The 20,651-nt window shown below is 40.9% G+C and overlaps 1 protein-coding gene across 1 annotated transcript in view; it reads left to right on the top strand.

Moving 5' to 3' along the window:
- adgrb2 (adhesion G protein-coupled receptor B2) overlaps positions 1 to 20,651 on the top strand; it is a 248,109-nt gene that overhangs the window by 118,620 nt on the left and 108,838 nt on the right. Inside the window, exons 11-15 of the mRNA XM_055225206.1 lie at positions 260 to 368; positions 1,374 to 1,520; positions 9,626 to 9,713; positions 11,666 to 11,768; positions 19,506 to 19,549. Of these exons, the coding sequence (XP_055081181.1) occupies positions 260 to 368; positions 1,374 to 1,520; positions 9,626 to 9,713; positions 11,666 to 11,768; positions 19,506 to 19,549 (491 nt within the window). The remainder of the gene's footprint in view (positions 1 to 259; positions 369 to 1,373; positions 1,521 to 9,625; positions 9,714 to 11,665; positions 11,769 to 19,505; positions 19,550 to 20,651) is intronic.

Here is a 20,651-nt window from a genome sequence, read left to right as displayed (position 1 = left end):
CTGTCCTTTATTTAAGATAGCAGTATTTGTGAATTAGCCTATTTCTGTTCCTGCAAGGGTTTATTTTGTTTACTCACCATCTGTACACACTAGCATATGATATTATGGGTACAATTTACTGCTCTAGAACACAATTTATGCCCAAGGGAGCTGACTGTAGAAGTATTTCGATGACGTTAGCTTGTCCTACAGTGTTTGTTGCGTTTTTTTGGGGGGGGTTTTTGTGCGTGCGATGACGGGCCTCTGTTTCTGTCCACAGGTCGCTCCTGGGGCGGCACTGCTCATGAGGATATTAGAAGATTTCATTCACCTCATTGGAGAAGCCCAGAAGCCTTTTCAAAGTTTTCTAGTGGTTACCAACAATCTCAGTGAGTACCAAATGATGTATTCTACCACTGATGTTCTATTACAGTACATTACATTTCTTAAAAGTATGTGCCGGTCTTCCAAGTGGAGACTTTCGGTGATGATGTCAAAGAAAAAAAAAACACAGATTGACAAATGACATCTGAACTTACAATTGTTTAATACTTAAGGATGCTTTCACACATTCAAAATTGGGATTAAACCAAGACTACAGATAGACTGATACATAGGTTGGCCGATATTTGGACTTTTTAGAGTATCGGTTATCGGCCGTAATCCTCCAGCACAGGTCGATACTTTATTTTGGTCAATCTTCTGCCTTGAAAATACACAAACAGCTTTATTTAACACTTGAATATGAAGAAATAAATGCACAAAACATAACTACACAGCTTTCTTATAGGTTTGTGGTTAAAAAAAAATGGCTTGGGGACAGTTTGTAGCGTATTTAAATTACATCATTTGGGGGAAATAATCAAAATCGGCTCTACATATTGGCCCAAAAGTATCGGCAAAGCTTATAATCGCTTTGTATTCTAAACAATGAGTATCTGCAACAGGCACGGTCGATCTCTAAACAAGATTAAACCTGAGATTAAACCTGGGCTGTAGACTAGGACTAAGCAAGAACTAGAACAGGACCAAAACAAGCCCCCGAAACTAAAATGATCCCAAATTAGGACCAATTATGGATAGTACGTCTAGATTATGGTCAAATATATTCATTCGTTTCAGTTTATAGGTTCAATTTTTTTGTACTTTACAGCTTTCAAAAGATCTACAGTATCTTGTTTTGAATTGTTAATTGCTATAACAGTCTATCTCTGCCAAACCCATGAATACCCATTAAAATACATTGTTTTGCCTCATCCAACAGACCACAAACAACTCACTTTGAACAGTGAATGCAGAGATGGTCTGAACAGCCTGCATTGATACAGTCTTCTCTATTATTGTTTCATACTGCAGTCAATTTCAGGCATTTGCTCTGTGTCTTGTTCTGCCAGTGATAACCATTCAGAGAGAGCCAGTGTCAGCAGTTTCCAGCGATATTAACTTCCCCATGAAGGGCCGCAGAGGGATGAAAGACTGGGCCAGAACTGCGGAGGACAAGCTCTACATCCCCAAGGAAGTCTTCACCATCCCCACCGAAGGCAAGTGCACCAGCAAATAAACACTCGTCAAAATTGATCGTGCGCTGGTGGTGGTTTAACGCTTAAGCCTAAATCTAAACGTTTTGGTTGCGGCCATATTTCCTCGAGAAGTGTGCTTCTGTCGGATAAAATATTTGCATATGGACGTAGGGTGGAGGAGGAGCTGAAGGACACTGAAGGGTAATATTGACTATGTAAGATGCTCTTGGGAAGGACTCGGAGACATTGTTCAATCATCTGTGAGGCATGTTCTATATTCGCGGCGCCTAGAGGTTAGTCGTCGTCCAGGTCGTGTGTGTCGGTGGGGACGGGTGCTTTCCCTGGAATGTTTCGCGGTATTGCATTCAACGTATCGATCTTGGATTTCTTTTCAATTATATGTGTTGCTATTTTGATAAAAGGAATCTTAAAAGACAAACATGCTGACTGTGAGCGCAATCGCCTCTCCATAGAGCTGACTGATCTCCAGCCTCAGTTTACAGATGGGAAAACATAAACAGCCAATCAGAGCGAAGTCTCGGGAGCTGGTAGAATGACTGACAGGCGGAGGGCGTGGATACTTTACAGCTCTATGGACAATTGCACGGCACAAAGACACAAGGCTAATCCTGTTTTAATGAAATTGTGATTAATACATTTATTTTTACAATGTGAAACCAGCTTCGGCAATAGTTTTAATGTTTTGAAACAATGGGAAATGTGTGTGCTATTAAGTTCAAAAGACATTTTAACAGTCTAGTCCTGTGTTATGCGGAGCCTTTGTTTATCTAAGCTTTGAGTGATGCCTCCTGTTTAGTTTTCTATTCATAATGGGGCCATGGCGGTTTCAATAGGTTAAATGGAGCATTTAGCATTGCCGTTGATTATAGTAATTAGATCTTGACAATAGTATGTCCCTAATGCTTCCCCTCCAATTTGTTTATTCATTTTCCATTGTCTTGTCAACTGCGGATGGAGCATCAGAGGATTTCATTCCGTATTGTTTTGTTTCGCGTTGAGCAAATCTGAAACCTATAATGACAACAAAATTATTTCAGTAATTTTCAAGTCCAGGGCTGCGTAGAAAGTGGTTCAAAAGCAGCGTGGGTAACTAACAAAATGAAGAAAAAGGAGAAAAAAATAATATTGTTTTGCAAAAGAGGATTGTTGCAGATACAGTCCTGTAGTTTCAAAAGCAAAGGTTGCATCTCCGAGGAAATTACAGTGGCCAACTTCCTGCCTGACAAACCTGCTGCAGGCCAAATGAAAGTTCAGAGCGGCTGCAAGTCGGGAGATCAGAGCCAATGTGACCTTTGACCTCTGGCGATGACAAGTACGGGCTTTTGATTGGCGTGTTGTATTCTGACCCTGCTGCACCTCATCTCAGCTCGTCTACCCTCGCTGTCTTTAATCGCTGTTAAAAGTGGTTATTTACTCCGCGCTGTTGAACAATTTTACCATTTGTTTTATTCAGTGTTCTGGTTTATTCTGAATTTACGACGGAAAATGGGGTTTAACTCAGGATAGAGAGAATGGATTAGATACACAGCACAGCAGCTCTGAAAATGGAGATCACCGGGTACATTTACACCCCCAGAAAAACAGAAAATGCTATAATAATCTGATAAACCAATATGTAGATCTCTTTTTTTAGTGTGTGTTATGGGGGTGTAGGAATGAGTGAGTGGTTCCTTGAGTTAAAGTGCGTTGATTGCCTTGAAAATGGAAAAGCGCTATATAAAAATGGCCATTTACAACCAAGAATCTGACAAAGAAATCTGATCTGATCCAATTTTTAGAGTAACTGTTGTATTTCCAAGACAAAGTACAGCTAATTTTAGTCAATTCTATTCAGTCTAAGTAAATTTCTCTTTCATTTTTGTCTTTTCCACATTAGTTTGCCCTTTTTTGGATAATTTCCTTGTCAAAACTGGCACAAACCGGTGTTAGCGATCAGATTAATCACATCAGATGAAACGGTTTATATGACATTTCGATAATCTCGTAACTCCAGAAATCAGATAATGATCAGATTTTGGTGTGGCCACAGACAGGGCAGTACTAGCAACTATGGGCCGTCGGCAGTGAACTCGTACTCGAAGACTTCTGGGCCCTTCCATCATCCTTCACAAAGACAATTCACCAGTTCTTGTTGTTTTGTCACTGAGATAAATTGTCATCCTCTGAGTGAAACATCTGTCCCATAGCTTTTTGCCGTTTTGCATCTTATTCAGACGGGTAAAGAGATGCATATTTGTAAGTGTTCTCCTTATAAAATGGAGGGTTCAGCCTCTGCAAATACACCCTCAGAATGGATAATTAAATGCTTCAGTTTCATTAGCAGTTACACTTTAATATGCTTGAGTAGGGCTTTAGTGTGCTTCAGTGAAATACTTACCAATATTATTTACCGACTTTTCGGAATATAATTACTGAAAGGCTTTTTATATAGCACAAGTTAAAGGAGGAAACTTCATATGCCGTCTTATTTCGTGAGACATTTAATACCCAGTAATTATGATATAAACCGCTGCCAGTGTTTTGTAAGGGTTTGTTCAGAATTCGGCTCATTTAGCATGTTTTTATTTTGAAAACTGCATTCACTCCTTGACTAGATGATTATGTTTTTATAGTTACGCTGTGTAAGTTTTCTGTAGGAGTGCACGCCCTGCTGACAAAGTACACTGTCTGGCCAAAACAAAAAAAGTTGCCACCTGGATTTAATTAAGGAAATGGGTCCTTCTCCTGGTCAGGTCTAGGTTCAACAAAGAATGAGGTCAGCTGACACCTGAATATACTGAATGACCAGGTTATTCCATCAATGGATTTGTTCTTCCCTGATGGCACGGGCATATTCCAAGATGACAATGCCAGGATTCATCGGGCTCAAATTGTGACAGAGTGGATCAGGAGCATGAGACGTCATTTTCACACATGGATTGTCCACCACAGAGTCCAGACCTTAACCCCATTGAGAATCTTTGGGATGTGCTGGAGAAGCTTTGTGCAGCGTCAGACTCCACCATCATCAATGCGACACTGGATGGAAATAAATCTTGTGACGTTGCAGAAGCGAAATCAAAACAATGACACAGCGAATGTGTGACGCAATCAAAGCTAAAGGCAGAACAACCAAATATTAGAGAGTGTGACCTTTATTTTGACTAGGCAGTGTACTTTTGAGCAATAAAACACCTGTAATTTTGTAAGAGTTTAATTTTAAGTGTACTTTAAGCTTTAAGTGTACCTGATACATGTGCTCGAAATAGATAAATGAAAAATACTATAGACCTTATTCGGATCCGCCCGCTTTAGTCACAATTGCAACTAAACTGCACTTCCTGTCTCATTTCCTGTATCCCATTCATTTCAACGGAGAATTTGGGAAAAGTTTTGCCGCTAAAATCTGATATAAAGTCGGTTAATTTGTGTAAAACGTTCATGTGACCAGCAAGTCAACACTCCACCAATTTAAAATGTCTCTGTAGTCTGATTTACCGTCAAAATCAGCTGCTCCATGCTAAATATTGCAACCCAAATGGCGATGGCGGCATCTACGGCAACTTCCAGAATAAGGTGAATACTGCAGAACATTCTAGGCGACCCGATATACAAACTGACCCAAGCACGTGGCAAAATACTTCCACAGTGCACCTTTTAGTAAAGTACTTCCACTGTGTTACTCTCAGCCGGGCTTTAGTGAAGGCACGCTGACATTCCCAGAGTCAAGGTCTCCAGTTGATTGATATCAGTTGTTGGGTTCATTTAGCCTGTAATGAAAGCCCATCGCAGTCGGACAGCTTAAACATGCTCATAAGGACCCGCAGTCTCCTCTGTGAGTGCACGTGAGCTCACAGAGTGCACGTGCACGCAGCCAGCTGATAGGTTCATGAGTCGCTTCACTGGCCACAGGCTGCCTCAAGTTCTTCTCTTATCGCCCTCTCTCTCTTTATCCTTCCACATATACACACAGACAGAACAGTGTGCAGACTCTGTATTTCCAAAAGGAGCAGTAATGTTGTCGTTTCTTAATTTGGTCGAGACGTATTCATGTATTTTTTTTCATTTGTTGTCCCGCATTTACTTTCACAAACACTCTCATTCATACCTCAGGGGACTTCAGTACTGGAGGGTATGTGGGTGTCTTGCCCCAGGACACAAGCGAGCAGGAATTAGTCCCTTGACTCTGAGGTTGGTGAATGTGTTGGTTCTTTCTGCTGCTTACACTGCAGGACACGTACTCCCAGTAGTTTCCGTCCAGTACGCTAACCAGGCCTAACCCTGTTTAAATTCCACGATGGGGTATTCTCAGGTGGTATAATGTATATTTCTAGTCACAAAAGTTTTCTGTGTAATCCCTCAGTCGTCCAAAAGTAAAATCTGTAGAGTGGACAAAAAGTTGTAGGAGTGAAGACATTTTTCCATTAGGGTTAGGGTTTTGGACAGATTGCTGATGCACACTGCCTTAAACTACACTGAAATTGGAAACATCTTTTGGTTTATTTTGGTTTTTTTACAGTTTCTGTTTGTAGGCTGGGTCTGAGTCATACTTAGCATATTCATACGAGTCTTAATGGTTGTTTTTCACACCTATTTGCATCCTGGTTCACTTCATTGTTCTCTTTGTTTCCTTTGTTCGCTTTGGGTCTGATGGTGGAGTTATAAATGGGAAAAAGATGTCTATAAAGTCACAAAAGTTACCAACAATCAGCAAATGTTGTGTTTCTAGAACATTGTTTTGAGGCCACTGAGAATACAAAGTTCAGTAGTGAGATGGCAGTGGCTCACACGCTAAGACCAGTGCATAGTGTTGTGTCCTTGGGCAAGACACTTCACCCACTTTACTCTCGGTGTGCATGTCCGATGTACAAATGAGAGTGCGTCTGTGAGAGAGAATGTGGGACCGCGGATGGTAATTAGTCCATAGCTAAAATCTGGCATATTTAAAGAATGTACATCACATCAAGTTTGTAACATTACACTGTCCCAACCAAATAAACCAAAAATATGGCAAATTAATTAATTAAAACTGCATTTTTTAAAAATATTTGTCCTATTTTTGGAGTCATTATAGAGAAAATGTTCCCTGATTATTATTATCTGGTGCTTGGATTAGTCTATTTCAGAACTTTTGTACCATTGCAATAAGCAGAATGTGATTTTTTTGTTCTTTTTTTTTGTTCATTATGTCACAATTAGCGTGTCAACAATACCAAGACGCACTTTAACTTAATATATAAATCCATCAGTATCTTTGGTTATGTTCTATTTTGCTCTGCCCTTATTTTGTTCCCCCATTAGGTAGCATAAAGGTATATTTTCCTCACTGCAGCTCTGAGGGCTTACTCAAAGTGACAAGTTGCAAGACGTGTCAGCGAGTTGACAGTGTTTTTGTGAGGTGTCTGATAGATCTGTGTCAGCTTTGGCTGTTGTCTCAAAAGTCTTTAAGAGTGAAGTTTAGAGATGCACCAAATTATGTTGTTTCTTCTGCACAAAATAACTGAATTATGTTTGAGCAGCCAGAGTTTTTTCATCTAATAAAGTTGCATTTGCTTCGACCCGGTACAGACGTATTGTAAAATCAGCTCTTGGGGTCAAAGTAAGACCATGTGTACTGTGTTTGTAATTATAAAGCAAACCAGGAAGGGAGCCATCAGCATGCTAACTAGTGTTGTTAGCGTTACTGTGACTGCAGAACTTTGCCCTGGGCTCTGAAAGTTGTGAAAGAAGGTTATAAAGTCATTGCAGCGGATAATTAAGATGCTAGAAATGTGTTCCACTGCAAACCACTTAAAATGAACTAGTTCTGGTGTTCATGTTTTTAAGACCTGACAGCGAAAACAGGAAGAACGTATCTAAATCTAACTAGTTTGGATCTCGCAAATCCTTTGGCATATCGGTAGTATTCACATGCACGCCTTTTTGGACACAGCTTTAGAACTGGTGGCTCCTCAAAAACTCAGCATCCCAAAAACAAACCCTGCAAAGGTATTTTAAAGAAATTCTTGGAGGCTTAATAAGATACTTGGAAGCACTTTGGTAAATTCAAATACATTAATGTGCAAAGCTTCCCCTTGCTGTTTCGCCTTTATGCTAAGATTAGCTAATAAACTACTGGCTCCTAAATCAGCCACGCACTGTGACTTTCCCATCTCATTAAACATGTGGTTATAGCCCCTATTTTAACCAGAAATGAATTGGAAGCGCGGCGATAAAATAAAGTGTGTATAATTTCAAACATTTAAGTGAAAATTGTGGAATCTATTAAATGAAGCAGGCATTCGCAATGTTGTATCGGAGCGAGTTAGCGTGCCACTTTTTTGACTTTGAAGACTCTCTAAATAGTCGTGGGCAAGGAAGCGCAGTGACGAGGCCTAAAGTAACTTATATAGAACCGCCGCCTTCCTCCTATCTCAGATTAAAACTATCAATTACATCCCGGGATCAGCTCGGAGCATATATTTTGCTGACAAACGGCGCATTAGCGTTTGCATTGGCCTGACAGATGCTTTGCCATTTCACTGGATTGCAGCTGACCACCAATCACGCCGATGCGGAAAGAGGCTGGCGAAAAAAGTTGCGTAGGTCGGAAATGAAAGTTTAGTGATGGAGCGGTTTCCGTTGGTATTAATCAAATGCAGAAACGCCATTTTTATTTTTTCTACAAACGGATTTCGCCCCACACGCACTTTGAATTCATTTGAATACATCTCCAGACTCTGTCCAATTAGGATCCATCAGTCTTCTTGGCTCTTCACTCCCGACTTTGATCTGTTTTTGTGCCTTCTCAAACTCACAATAGCGGATTCTTTTTTATCAGCCGTGCATAGCTATCTCTATCTCTCCTTTCTTGAGTGTGCGCTCTTAGGGGCGGCAGGCAGACAGATTTCGGATGAGTCACCCCCTGTGTCTGATACCATCTCCTCTTCCCCCCCTCCCCCCATTTTGAACCGACGCTCCTCCATCACTCCTCCGGTCTGAAAGGGCAAAGAAGTGCTCGTCGTCTCCTGCCGTGAACTCTACGTTTCTCAAGTACGCCACCCCCCTTCCCGAAAGAACTTGAGACAAAGTGACATTTACGCATGGACTGTATACGTCTCCCTCTGCTCCTCGCGGGAAGGGGCTCAGAAGGAGACGAGGAGAATGGAAAGGGGTCGCGGAAAAAGAGTCGTTGAAAAGGATGTAAAAATTGGTGGAGAACTCGGGCAGAGAACTGACAATGGCGACAAAAGGCCTTCTTAAGAGGAGACACATCGGGATTTGAGACAATGCCGGGAGAAAATGGGGCAAGACAATGCGAGCTGCAGCTTTGGACTTCATTAAAACGGCTTTAGAGGACCCTCTGGAGAATTGTTACATCCGCATACACAATACTTGGCAAGTTATGTAGGCCTGTAATATTAACATTAACAGTACCACCTGAATCACAATGAACCAGGATATTTCTCTGATGTTGTAGCTCCTTGAAGTTTCCGTCTTTTCTCTTGTATTGAAAGCTGCGGTTACAATTATTATTCACTTTTTTACCTCAAAGTGCTGTACATCAAGGAACTGTCAAACCTCATAAGTACACATTCAGTTTATAAAGACATGCAAGGATGCAACGCGCGAGAAGTACTGTCTCATTATTATTTGTCTTGTAGCGCTAACCCAATTTGACTTACAAAATCTGAAATTACAGGGAAAAAGAATAGAAAACTGCATAATTTACAGTTATTTGAATGTGACTAAAAGGTTTTCCCAAATTGCACAGTGCTAGACATGCATTTCCTGAGCTTTTTTGACCATATTCACCTTATTCCAGAAGTTGCCGTGGGCGCCGCCGTCGTCATCGTTCTTGTTGAATTATTTTTGCATGGAGCTGCCAATTTTGACAGCGAATAAGTTGTATATGGATGTTTAAACGTTCCAGAGAATCAGCGCAGTGTTGACTTGTTGGTCGTGTGAACATAGAACGTTTTACAAGAGTGAACCGACTTAATATCAGATTTTAGCATCAAAACTGTCAGAAATGCCACCACAAATAAAGTGTGTGGGGCTGAATATGGTAAATACTGTTCTTCCAAGTTCTGAAGAGTATTGTACTGTTGACTTATGTTTGTCTTTTGTTGTTCTTTAATTTACAGAGACGGAGACCGACTCCGAATCCCCAATGTACTACGTAATTGGAGCCATCTTGTACCGGACTTTGGGTGTCATCCTGCCAGCACCTGCGTAAGTACCTCGCTGACAATTCAATACAATTCACTTCACTTTTGTTCCTTTACAATTAAGATGTCTGTGTAATCCCTCAGTCGTCCAGGTGCGAGGCATAGTGAAAGAAAATTACAATTCTGTCCATCTTTAAACAGGAATGAGAGGCTTGGGCGTCATTTATCTCCTGTTTATAACTGCGTCCTCAGACCTTAAAACAATGGCGATAGCCAGTATGCTAATTGGTGTGAGAGCAGCCATTAGGGGCCTGAATGATTATGCAAAATATGAGTCAGGCGCAGGTCACAGTTAATGTAGTTCAACAGACCCAGCCAACAAACAGAAAACTAACAAAGAGAACTGCAAACAGGGGCGTTACTTTCCCTGTAGTTAGCTCCTCCCTTAGATATAGATTTAAGGCAATGTCCAGCAGAAATCTGACCGGAATTGAACTTTTCTTTTACCTTTACAATAAACATTTCAAAGTATCCATCAAGTTTTTCCTCACCTTCCCAAGTTCTTTCCAAGTATCTAGTTATTTGTCATTTATTCTCATTCTTTACAATCCCAACATCCGAAGGCGCAGCTGTCTGGGCTGATTTTGCTTGTCTTTGAATATGTTTTGTTATCAGACGAGGCATAGTAAAAGAAAATTACACTTCTGTCCATCTTTAAACAGGAATGAGAGGCTTGGGCGTCATTTATCTCCTGTTTATAACTGTGTCCTCAGACCCTAAAAACAATAGCAGGCCTGAATGATTATGCAAAATATGACTCAGGCGCAGGTCACAGTTAATGTAGTTCAACAGACCTGGCCAACAAACAGACAACTAACAAAGAGAGATATAAGACAGTGTCCACCAGCAATCTGACCAGAACTGGAGAAGCAGAATTGAACTTTTCTTTTACCTTTACAGTTGACATTTCAAAGTATCCATCAAGTTTTTCCTCATCTTCCCAAGTTCTTTCCAAGTATCTACTTATTTGTCCTTTCTTCTCACTCTTTACAATCTCAACATCCGAAGGCGCAGCTGTCTGGGCTGATTTTGCTTGTCTTTGAATATGTCTTGTTATCAGACAAGTGGTAAAAAAGACACTCCCTGTAGTGCGTCTGTTATTCATTGTCAGTCTATTTCTGGCAGTGTGCTTAGGGACTTCCATTTTGTGTGTCATAAACCCTCAGAGGAGTCTGGTGAATGTGGGGTTGTCAAAAGGCCACGGTGACACTGTACAGTGATTGTGTTGGCCCTGAGCCCATAGATTCCGGTCAGTGCACTTAACAGAGGATGAGTGAGATCTGTTATGTTGTTCCTACTGTAGTTTGCCTCCAGCTCGAGAATACACAAAAGTTCTAAGTCCTAATACTCTCCATAAGCATTTTTAGTTGCAAACACGCTTCTTTTCCTCTTTGTAAACTCAATAAATAACATCTTAGTTCAAGGTCACGCGGTCAAAGCAAACATTTTTGGAGTATTTTCAAGCTCTGGACGTTTAAAGTTCAAGATCAGCTGGCAGTGAACGATGAATGAGAATTTAAGATAAAGGTTAAGGTACATTTTATTGTCCCTGTAGGGAAATTTGTCCTCTACATTTGGCCCATCCTTCAACGCTGCCGGAGAAGTGGGCGCCATAGTGACGCGCCCGGGGACCCATCTCCGTGAAGCTGTTCCTAGGCTTCATCAGGAGCACATTAGCTGGAGGATTTTACCTATGGTGCATGTTTTGGGTTTAAAAAACAAAAAAATACTAGTTGCTTCTTAGAGGAATTCAAATTGACTGATTGGTTGTCTGTTTCAAGGAGGATATGAGTGTAGTTAACTGAAAAATGAACAGAATTTTCACATCACATCACAAGTTTTCTGCTTTTTCAAATAGTCCCAAGCCAATCAAAAGTAACGATTAGACAATTATGTGCGATTTTAGGGTTAATCTTGTTAAACATGCTGACGATTTGTATTTGTTTCTACTCACAGTTCCCCTGCAGTGATCAACTCCAAGATTCTGACGGTGACTGTTCGCCCTGAGCCGCAGCCCAGCGAGCCCATGGTGGTGGTCGAGCTGTCGCCGCTGCTCAATGTAAGTGTTTTCTGTGCTTTCAAATCATCATCAGCCCAGTTTTCACACAATTAAAACCAGGGATGGGACAAGATCTCGTGACACAAGATCTCACGAGACAAAATTGCTGCAAGATTGTGCGCACATGCTGAAAATGATCTCGGGAGATGTTTTTATGTTTGGATTGGATAAAAAATGGAGTTAAGTACTGGCGAGTTACATTTTTGAGAAGCTGTAGTTCCAAAAAGCAGTGCTACACTGAGTGGAGACATATTAAATAATGTAAATCAAAAATGGTGAGGCCAAAATCAGGAACTGGATTGCACAATGTATTAATTATAAAAACGTACAAATCTCATCTTGTCTCGTTTTCACAGATACAAACCATAGACCAGGAGTCTCAAACTCGCGGCCCGGGGGCCAATTGCGGCCCGCGAGATGATATTTTGTGGCCCGCAGAACAATATGAAAGTTTAATGTTAGTGTGGCATTACCGTGTTGCATGTAGAAGGTTCCGCGAAATCTGTAAAGCCCAATCATACCTGTCAGTTGCGATGTGCACTCCCATCACAAAAAATTCAACAAATAACGATTCATATCCATAAAATCGACAAGAATTGGCATATTTCTTCATGTATGTTGAAAACAGCGATGACGTTTGATAAGATTTTAAGCTTCTTTTGTGGAATACTTGATGTGGCCTGGCCTCACCCGGACTCTGCCTCCTGGGGCCCCCATATAATTTGAGACCCCTGCCATGGACTGTATATAAATGGACATAGCTAACCTGCTAGCCGCCATGTTGCAAATAGGACGTGATTATGGGTGTTCTTTGGACTCCATCTACTGGCTCTAATTCACTTTACATTGCAAAACAGTGGCCCCTCTCTCTGTAACTGCTGCTGTCAGACTCATGATTTTGGTCTTAAAATGTTCGTATCCATAAGTGAAGACCTGAACAGCCAAATCAGACGTCTTCTTTCCCCGAGGTTGCTCCGGTTACCGTTAGCAACAGGTCTGATTGACAGCGTTGCTTAAGCGCCCACTCCCTGCTAAAAAGTCATTACCTTCAACATCCTCGCTCCGGATTGGCTCTTCGGTTGCTATGATACTCGCAGTTGGACTTCCTAATATGCAACTTTGCTCCAGATTCACCCCTGTAACTTCTAGCCTCGTTTAGCTTCATGGGTGACGTCACAATCCCTTAGTCCACTTCTTTATACAGTCTATGATCCAAACTCATGTCTCATCTCGTGGAAATTGTATCTCGTCCTACCCCTAATTATAAGATTTCTGTACATTTTCAAATTAAACTCAAAACACGTGTAATCAACCTTCAGCCAAGTCTATTAAAACTCACAGTGGCAGGTTTCCATCTCCAGATAAAACCGCGGCGCCTGCTGTAAAGTGCCATAACTCTCTTTGAAACTGCGATGAATAACTACAACACCTGCTTATATCACAGCGTCTCCTCGTACCCGTCGACTTTATCTTACATCGCATGGGGTTATTATACGCTGCGTGAGGGGTGTCTTCAGTGGGAAGCGCAAGTTTAATAAGGGGCACACTTCAAAATCTCAACTGGACCACTTTCATTAGACGCCCGGAGAGGTAAAGGTGGGCAGAGTTGGGAAATAATGTTGAATATTTAATGGTAAACAGAGTCTGTGTGCTTTGCTAATGTATCCACATGAACTGAGGGTCAGGCGGAGTTCTGCTGATGTTTCATTACGCATATTTAGTATTCATAACCATTTCATGACTCTGGCCTCTAACTGCTGACTCGTTACATAACAGTGCTGTAAGTGGGTTCTGCCGCGCTTTATCTGCTTCTGGTTTTATTCTGCCGCTACTGAACACGGAGGAGCGGGGCCTTGTGTAACCTCTGTTTGCAGATGAAGTCTTACTGTTGATTGTGCCGTGCTGTGACATAACGGGAGGTGTGATGTCGGTGACGCGCTCAGAGGAGGCACAAAGCGCAGAGGTCGAGCACATAGGGACGAATTAAAGGGACGTGTGCAAGAGGAATGAGATTTATCTGCAGTGAATACAGTCTTTGTTTTGTTTTGTTTTACGTATGAATCCAAATATTAAGCATTACAATAGGAATAAACTCTCTCCATGCAGCTGATTGACTTCATTTTTGTAGGTGTAGTGCTTTTTTTTTCTGTCCTACGGTGTGACACGCCTATGTAGCGGAATATAAAAAGTGTAAATCAGTTCTATAACAATTGTAAGGAGCCAAATCACAAACTCTCAGGCAGTGTAACCCTTTCTGTGTAACTCTTTTAATTGTACACATTTGAACCTGCCCTGTGACCTCTCCTGCCCCCGCTGGACACTACAAATCTGACATAAAATTGTAATAAACGGCTTATGTCAAATATGTCTCTAGTGGTAGTTTAATAAATATGTAACTGCACCATCGTTTTTAAACAATTCGATGTATTTTGTATTTTACTTTGTATTTTCAAGCTGTCACGCCGCAGGACATCCAACTGGCGCACGTTCAAAATGTTTTCAGAAAAGTTGAATTTTACAAAAATAAGAATAGGACCATTATTTCTTTTGACTTGTAGCTTAACCCCTTAACCCCAGAGCGCCCCCTGGAGCATAAATGAGCTCATGCACAGATGGTTTTTGTGTAACTGTCTTTTTAAATGTGATTTTCAGGTCACGCTGCAGGACACTCTTTGGATTACAGCATGAACCTGCTCATGTCTTTATAGATTTAAAGTAGAGATGAGGGTGTAGTTTTATTAAATTATGTAAACAGGCTTCTCTTTAGACCAACACCTTTATGAACTGAGTCTGACACAAGAGACTCAGCCTAGAACGTTTGAAAGAAAAGTTTTCCAGCCGCACCACAGGACATTTTAGTGTTTTTTTGTTTGTTTTTTTGTTTTGTTTTTTGTTAAAATACAAAGAAATGAAACATGACTTCATTCTAAAACTATATAGGATTTACAGAATACATATTTGTGCACAGTTGAGCTGAATTTTGGAGGAAGAAACATTTTATTTAGAAACTCATTTAAAGTGATAATCCTGAAAACAGGCATCAGGCCAAGTACCATTTGTCTTTATTACAGTGCGTTGCAATATTTGGAGGCCAGTGCAAACCTTTTGAAAATGTTTAACTTGGGGAGCCATTATTTACACCAAAAGTGCCACACCGCATTTCATTCTTTGCATTTGACCCATCCCCTGAGTCCTGCTGGATCATATCAGGAGCATTGCAGACACATACAGGCGAGGACTGCACATAAAGTATCCTCACCTTGGTCGGTTCACATGTGGTCATATGTCATGTGTCTGCATTATGTGTTGCATTAGGAAAGAGGAAGGTGCTAAAGAGGAGCTGCCGTCATGAGCTGTAATAAGCGCTGACCTTGGCTCGTGATGCTGAAGCAGCGCCATGGCAACGGCTGCTACGGTTCCTGGACCTCATGGAGTGGTCACGATTTATGCCCTTCACGAGCCTGTTACAGTATTCTATAACAACCAACACCCATTTGCCCACTAATTTATCATCTTTTAATACAGCTATGTGGGGTTAACTGTATAGCGCTGGTAGAGAGTACACCTGGACTATTAGGACACATCATGTAAATGCATTAACCGAAGTCGCTCCACTGTTGGGCTGGACTGACAGAAGTGAGGCTGCCAATCTGCACCATCAGCTCAAGAATAGGTCAATTTTACATTTACATCTATATTGATTTAAGCATGCATAAATAATCATGTCATTTATCTAATTACCAGGACCACACCTGTTAGAATTTGCGAATATAATGGAAGATATTTGATTTTATTTTCATTTCTGTATATCATTCCCACATTTAGTTTGATGTATTTTGTCAAACAGTCAAATCCAGGTTGGCGTCTTTGAGCGCCGCTGTCAGATGTGTCCCTGTCATCACACGGAGCGAGCGCTAAAGAGAAGAGCCCCATGGAGAGTGTACATGGGTGTCACTGGTGCTGTACCGAACACTCAGACATGACGTCCCCTTGATTGATAAGGCAGCGCTAACATAGACGGCTATGCTAACACATACGAGGGGACATCAGATGTCCGTGACAGCAGCCTCACAAAGCGCTGTCATCCATCAGTCGGTGCTGGTCCTCTTGTGATCCTGTCTCTATAAACATTGCATCAGTCTTGTCCTGTGAAGTCCTGCCGCGCTCAGAGGACGTGGTCATTCATGAAACCTCGTCTGAACTGTTCAGCACAAACGACCTTGTCCTTTTGAAGTCTACAGTACAACTTTAATGCACTTTCTTTCTTTTCATTTCTTTTTCTTCAGCTGAAAGATTAGCGGTACTCTGAGCCGTCAGCACGAGAACTGCACAGAACTATTTACCATGGCGACAATCTCGTTTTTTTATAATAAGTCATTTTATTTTGAACATTCATTGCGTTCATTTCATTCATATCTCTTTCCTGTGTTGTGATTTAAAGGTACGCCGTGTAGCTTTCCCATTGAGGTTTCATGTTTTTGCTCTGCCTGAAATGTGTGACATTAAACGGCCCGTATTACTCTATTTTCACACTCTGTTCCACCTTGTGATGTCATCATGTGGTAATACAGGAAGCGCTCCACTGCGTTTTTAAACTCCACACACCTTCACTGGAATCATTTGGATCATTTCAGCTCTGCAACTCCCAATCTCAACTGAACTAAACGTGAAAGGTAGTTGTTAACTTGAAAACTACCACTTCATGACATCACAAGGTGCAACTGAGCATTTTGAGCTTCGGAGACATAGACAGGCTAATAATGCAGGGTTATTTAAACATGTGTGAATGAAGCAAAACACAACTCCAGGTATGTTTGTGATGACGTAACAACATTATAACACATCTTAAAGCTACCAGGAGTCATTTTTGCGTAATATAGGACCTTTAAACTCATCTAACATACATTTAGTCAATTTTATGGGGTTTTATTGCTCAAAAATACCCTTAAAAGATAAATTCGTACAGCGTGTGGGGTCACCTCTCCGCAAACCTGGCTTCAAACTTAAAAAATTTGAAGCCATACTGTAGAATAGAGGTGCCTAAACTCTTTTCACCGAGGGCCACAGTGGTCAACACAGTGGATAGTTCAGACAGGTGCATTTAACATACTTTAAATAATGCTTGAAATATTAATATTAGGTCTGTACGACAATGCAGTGTGATGTTATTTAGGTTATATTGGTAGGTTTACTCAAGTTTGTTGTAAAAAAGTACTGATTAGTTGAACATAAAGGCTTGAGGGCCGCTAAAAATTAGTCTGAGGGCCGCATTTGGTCCCCAGGCCATAGTTTGGACACCCTTACTGTAAAATGTCGCAGGCAAAGCAATAACAGCTCCGTGGAGACGAGCAAGTGGCGAACCCTCCACCAGAGAAGTTGCATAGTTACATATCTTAACCTCGCCCTGGTATTTAATACTCGCTAAACAGAATACCTTCGTCTTTTGTTGTTCTTTTCCTATGTGTGACTTTTTATGTGAAGCACTTTAGGCAGCTGAAGTTGTGCTATATAAATAAAACTGAATTGAAAAGAAAACTAATCTTTCACACTGTCAAAACTCCAAAATTTGACTTTACTGTTACTATGTCACTCTACATTACCCACTTCTCTCATATTCCCCCCCCGCTCCACCGAGTAATAGCCCACTTCCTTCACAATGGACTGCAAATGTTCTGCCGTGTCCCTCTGCGCCATTAGGGGGAGCTCTTCCATTCACATTAAGTACGACGCAAAGAGCAGATAGAGCCAGAGGACAGGGACACGGGGATCTGCTCCTCTCTCAGACCAGTGGAACAATGGCATTTCAGCCGCGCGGCGATGATGAACGACGATGGAGTAACACGTTAAAGGAATTACAAACCGCTGCACTCGATCTGACTCATCGTCTCCGAGCCCCCGTGCGAGAACGCGACCAAAAGAACTCATCGAAATTATACACAGGGAAATATAAGAGTGATGTTTTCCTGAAGGAGCTACTCAGGCTGAAGAGGCAGCACTGGAGTTCAAAGATAACTAAAGCCAAAATCGTTGCAGAGAGATTAGGGAATGGCCGTGGTTCTATTGATAAACGTCAACTTGGATATTGATAATGGTATTGATTTAGTGATCGCGTCCTGTTGTGTCTTCATTGGCCACCAAGCGTGAAAGAGCTTGATTAATGTGTAATCCAGCTGCCTCTTTGACCATAACTATCGGCCGCGGGGTCGTAACGGGTCGATCGGAGGAGTGGGTTAGGTCCCTCGGTTGACTAGAGCTGTCCGCTTCACAGCCATAACATACAACGATAAATAAATATGTATTTGTGGAATTGATTTGTGGATATATGACGTTTTGTGTAAGTGGACATCGCTTATGTCTAATCCCACTTCAGGCGTTAGTGTTGCAAAGTTCATGATCTATTTAATCACGAAATACAGGGTTCGATGAGTTGGCAGGCGACCTGAAATAAGAGTCAGTGTTACATTTAGGACTTTTAAGAAGATAAGTGATGAACCAATAATAAAATAATAACAACTGATTATGTAAACTGACATAAATAGCAAGTCGTTCAGTTGACTTAAATCTGCAAAATGGGCTTTTCAGAGCTTTTATCCATGTTATAGTTGTTTCTCTTCACCATTTAATCACTCGAAGTTGTATTTGGAGTGATTTGATCATGTTCGAGCAATCTTTAATCACTTATTTTCAAGACGCCATTTTGCCAATAAACCCTCGTTTTCACCTCCACCTGTACACGCCCACTGTGACGTACTTACTTCATTCTCCACTTTTATTTTCTTAATCTGTGATACACGTAGGATTCAGCAGCATCGTGTACTCACTTTTGGTACTCTACTGTGGTGACGTTTAGGCGACGTCAGCTCCCATTGGAAAGTCAGCGAACCTGTTTCTTTTAAGTCGTTTTAGATGAATATTGTGAATTAAAATGTGGAAATCAATGTGGAAAACAACATAATGATCCACAGGTGTCATAGATTATAACTACAGAGCAGACACAAGCACAATATGAATAGATAATAAAAAAATGTAATAAACTCAAATTGAAAAATAAGCCCATAATACTATTTATTTATTTAATTAACTTTTTTAGTATTATTTTATTTTTTTATTTAATGTATTTATTTTATTTCTTCAATTTCTTTATTTTATTTATGTTCATTTGATTTTATTTGTGTTTATTTGATTTTATTTTATTGTATTTTATTTTTATTTTTTATTTATTTATTTATTTATTTTTATAACTGTATACCCAGTGTAAAGTCAGACAATACTCCTCTATATTGTTCCTCAAAATGTTGAAAATAAATTTAATAAAAAATACAGGGGATATTGTAGTGACTAGTCTGATTTTAATATAATTTTTTTAATTTTTGTACTTTTTTTTAGCTCTAAAATCTAACTAAAATCTGCTCTTTTGTCACACTCTCTGTACCCGTTCACCTTTTTGTGAATGAAACGACCGTACCCCTCGGCGACGCTCCCCCTCCCTCTCACACCTCCTCTTATACGGGTTATATTTGCAGCCGCATCCTGTGACAATGGCTTCACCTCCATTTTACCGTCTTCCCTGTATCTCAATCCCCCTTTTTCATTGTCCACCCTCCCGCCTCTCCCCCTCCTCTCCTCTCCTTCACCCATGCAATGTTACTCTGTCTATTCTGGCAACTCATACTCCTCAGCCTCTGTCCTCCTCACAAAACCAGATAATCAGCATGTCTCTCTCTTTCTGTCTTGCAGGGAACATCTGATCCTCAATGCGTGGTCTGGGACTATGGCAACCCGTAAGTTATTTTTTCCCCGACTCGGATACACTGCATGAGACTGCATAATGGCTTGTGTTTGATGTTTATCTCATCAGCGGCCGTTGCCCACTCCGATTCTCCTATTAATGAACTGAGCGCGGCCTAATGAAGTTGACTGTGACCATGTTAATTAAATTACTCAACGAGGAACATTATCTCTGTTTTCCTAAGAGTATTTACTTAGTGACACGCCGCTAAAGCTTATTTCACTCAAACTTTCAAACTCTAATTTGTCGTGAGATTTAAATAGTTCAGGGGCTGGTGGCATTTAGTTAAATTTAGCCCCACTCCCATTAGTGACCCAAAGCACCATGTTTTTATAGGTCACTGCCTCTTTACCATTGGAGTGTCTGTAATGTAAAATGTCTAGCCAAGTGAATAATGCAACCGGCACAACTGATCATGCCATCTCCATTAACCCACATACAAAGCAGAGCGCAGTATGCTCTGGGGGTAAGCGTCCGAGCGTGCACTTGTTACTCGTTTTGAGGTTATATTTTCAAGTTTTCTGATGATAAACGATTGGATTTTTATATCTGCGTAATCCCTCAGTCGTCCAGGTCTGATCCATCGCAAAAGATGAAGTTAAACTCTGTCGTTGTAAGAGTGAAGATGTTTCGCTGCTCATTCACTTTAAGACAAAAAATGGTTCACCCAAAGGACAAAACCCTGAGCCATGAACAAAGTAATGTGGTCTACTCCATTCAGTGTAGTGAAGAGTGCAGTGAGTGTAACATTAAAGAAACTAAACAGCTATTCCATAAGAGGATGTACCAGCACCGACGTGAGAGCAGCTCAGGACCACAGTCTGTTGTACATCTACATCTCAAAGACACTAACCACTCCTTAGAAGACAGTGAAGTTCAGATCTTAGCCAGAGAAAAGAAATGGTTTGAGAGAGGAGTTAAAAAAGCTGTTTTTGTTAGGAAAGAGAATCCTTCCTTAAACAGGAATGGGAGCCTGAGACATCATCTCTCCCCCATCTATAAATCCATCCTCAGACCCAGAACAAAGAGAACAATAGAAGGGTCATTAAGGGCTGAATAGGTTAGTTCCAGCTGAAACTGGAGACAAAAGCTGT

This window comes from Periophthalmus magnuspinnatus, chromosome 11 (genome assembly GCF_009829125.3).
Source record: "Periophthalmus magnuspinnatus isolate fPerMag1 chromosome 11, fPerMag1.2.pri, whole genome shotgun sequence".
Taxonomy (NCBI): Eukaryota; Metazoa; Chordata; class Actinopteri; order Gobiiformes; family Gobiidae; genus Periophthalmus; species Periophthalmus magnuspinnatus.
This window is presented reverse-complemented; position numbering and strand designations above follow the sequence as displayed.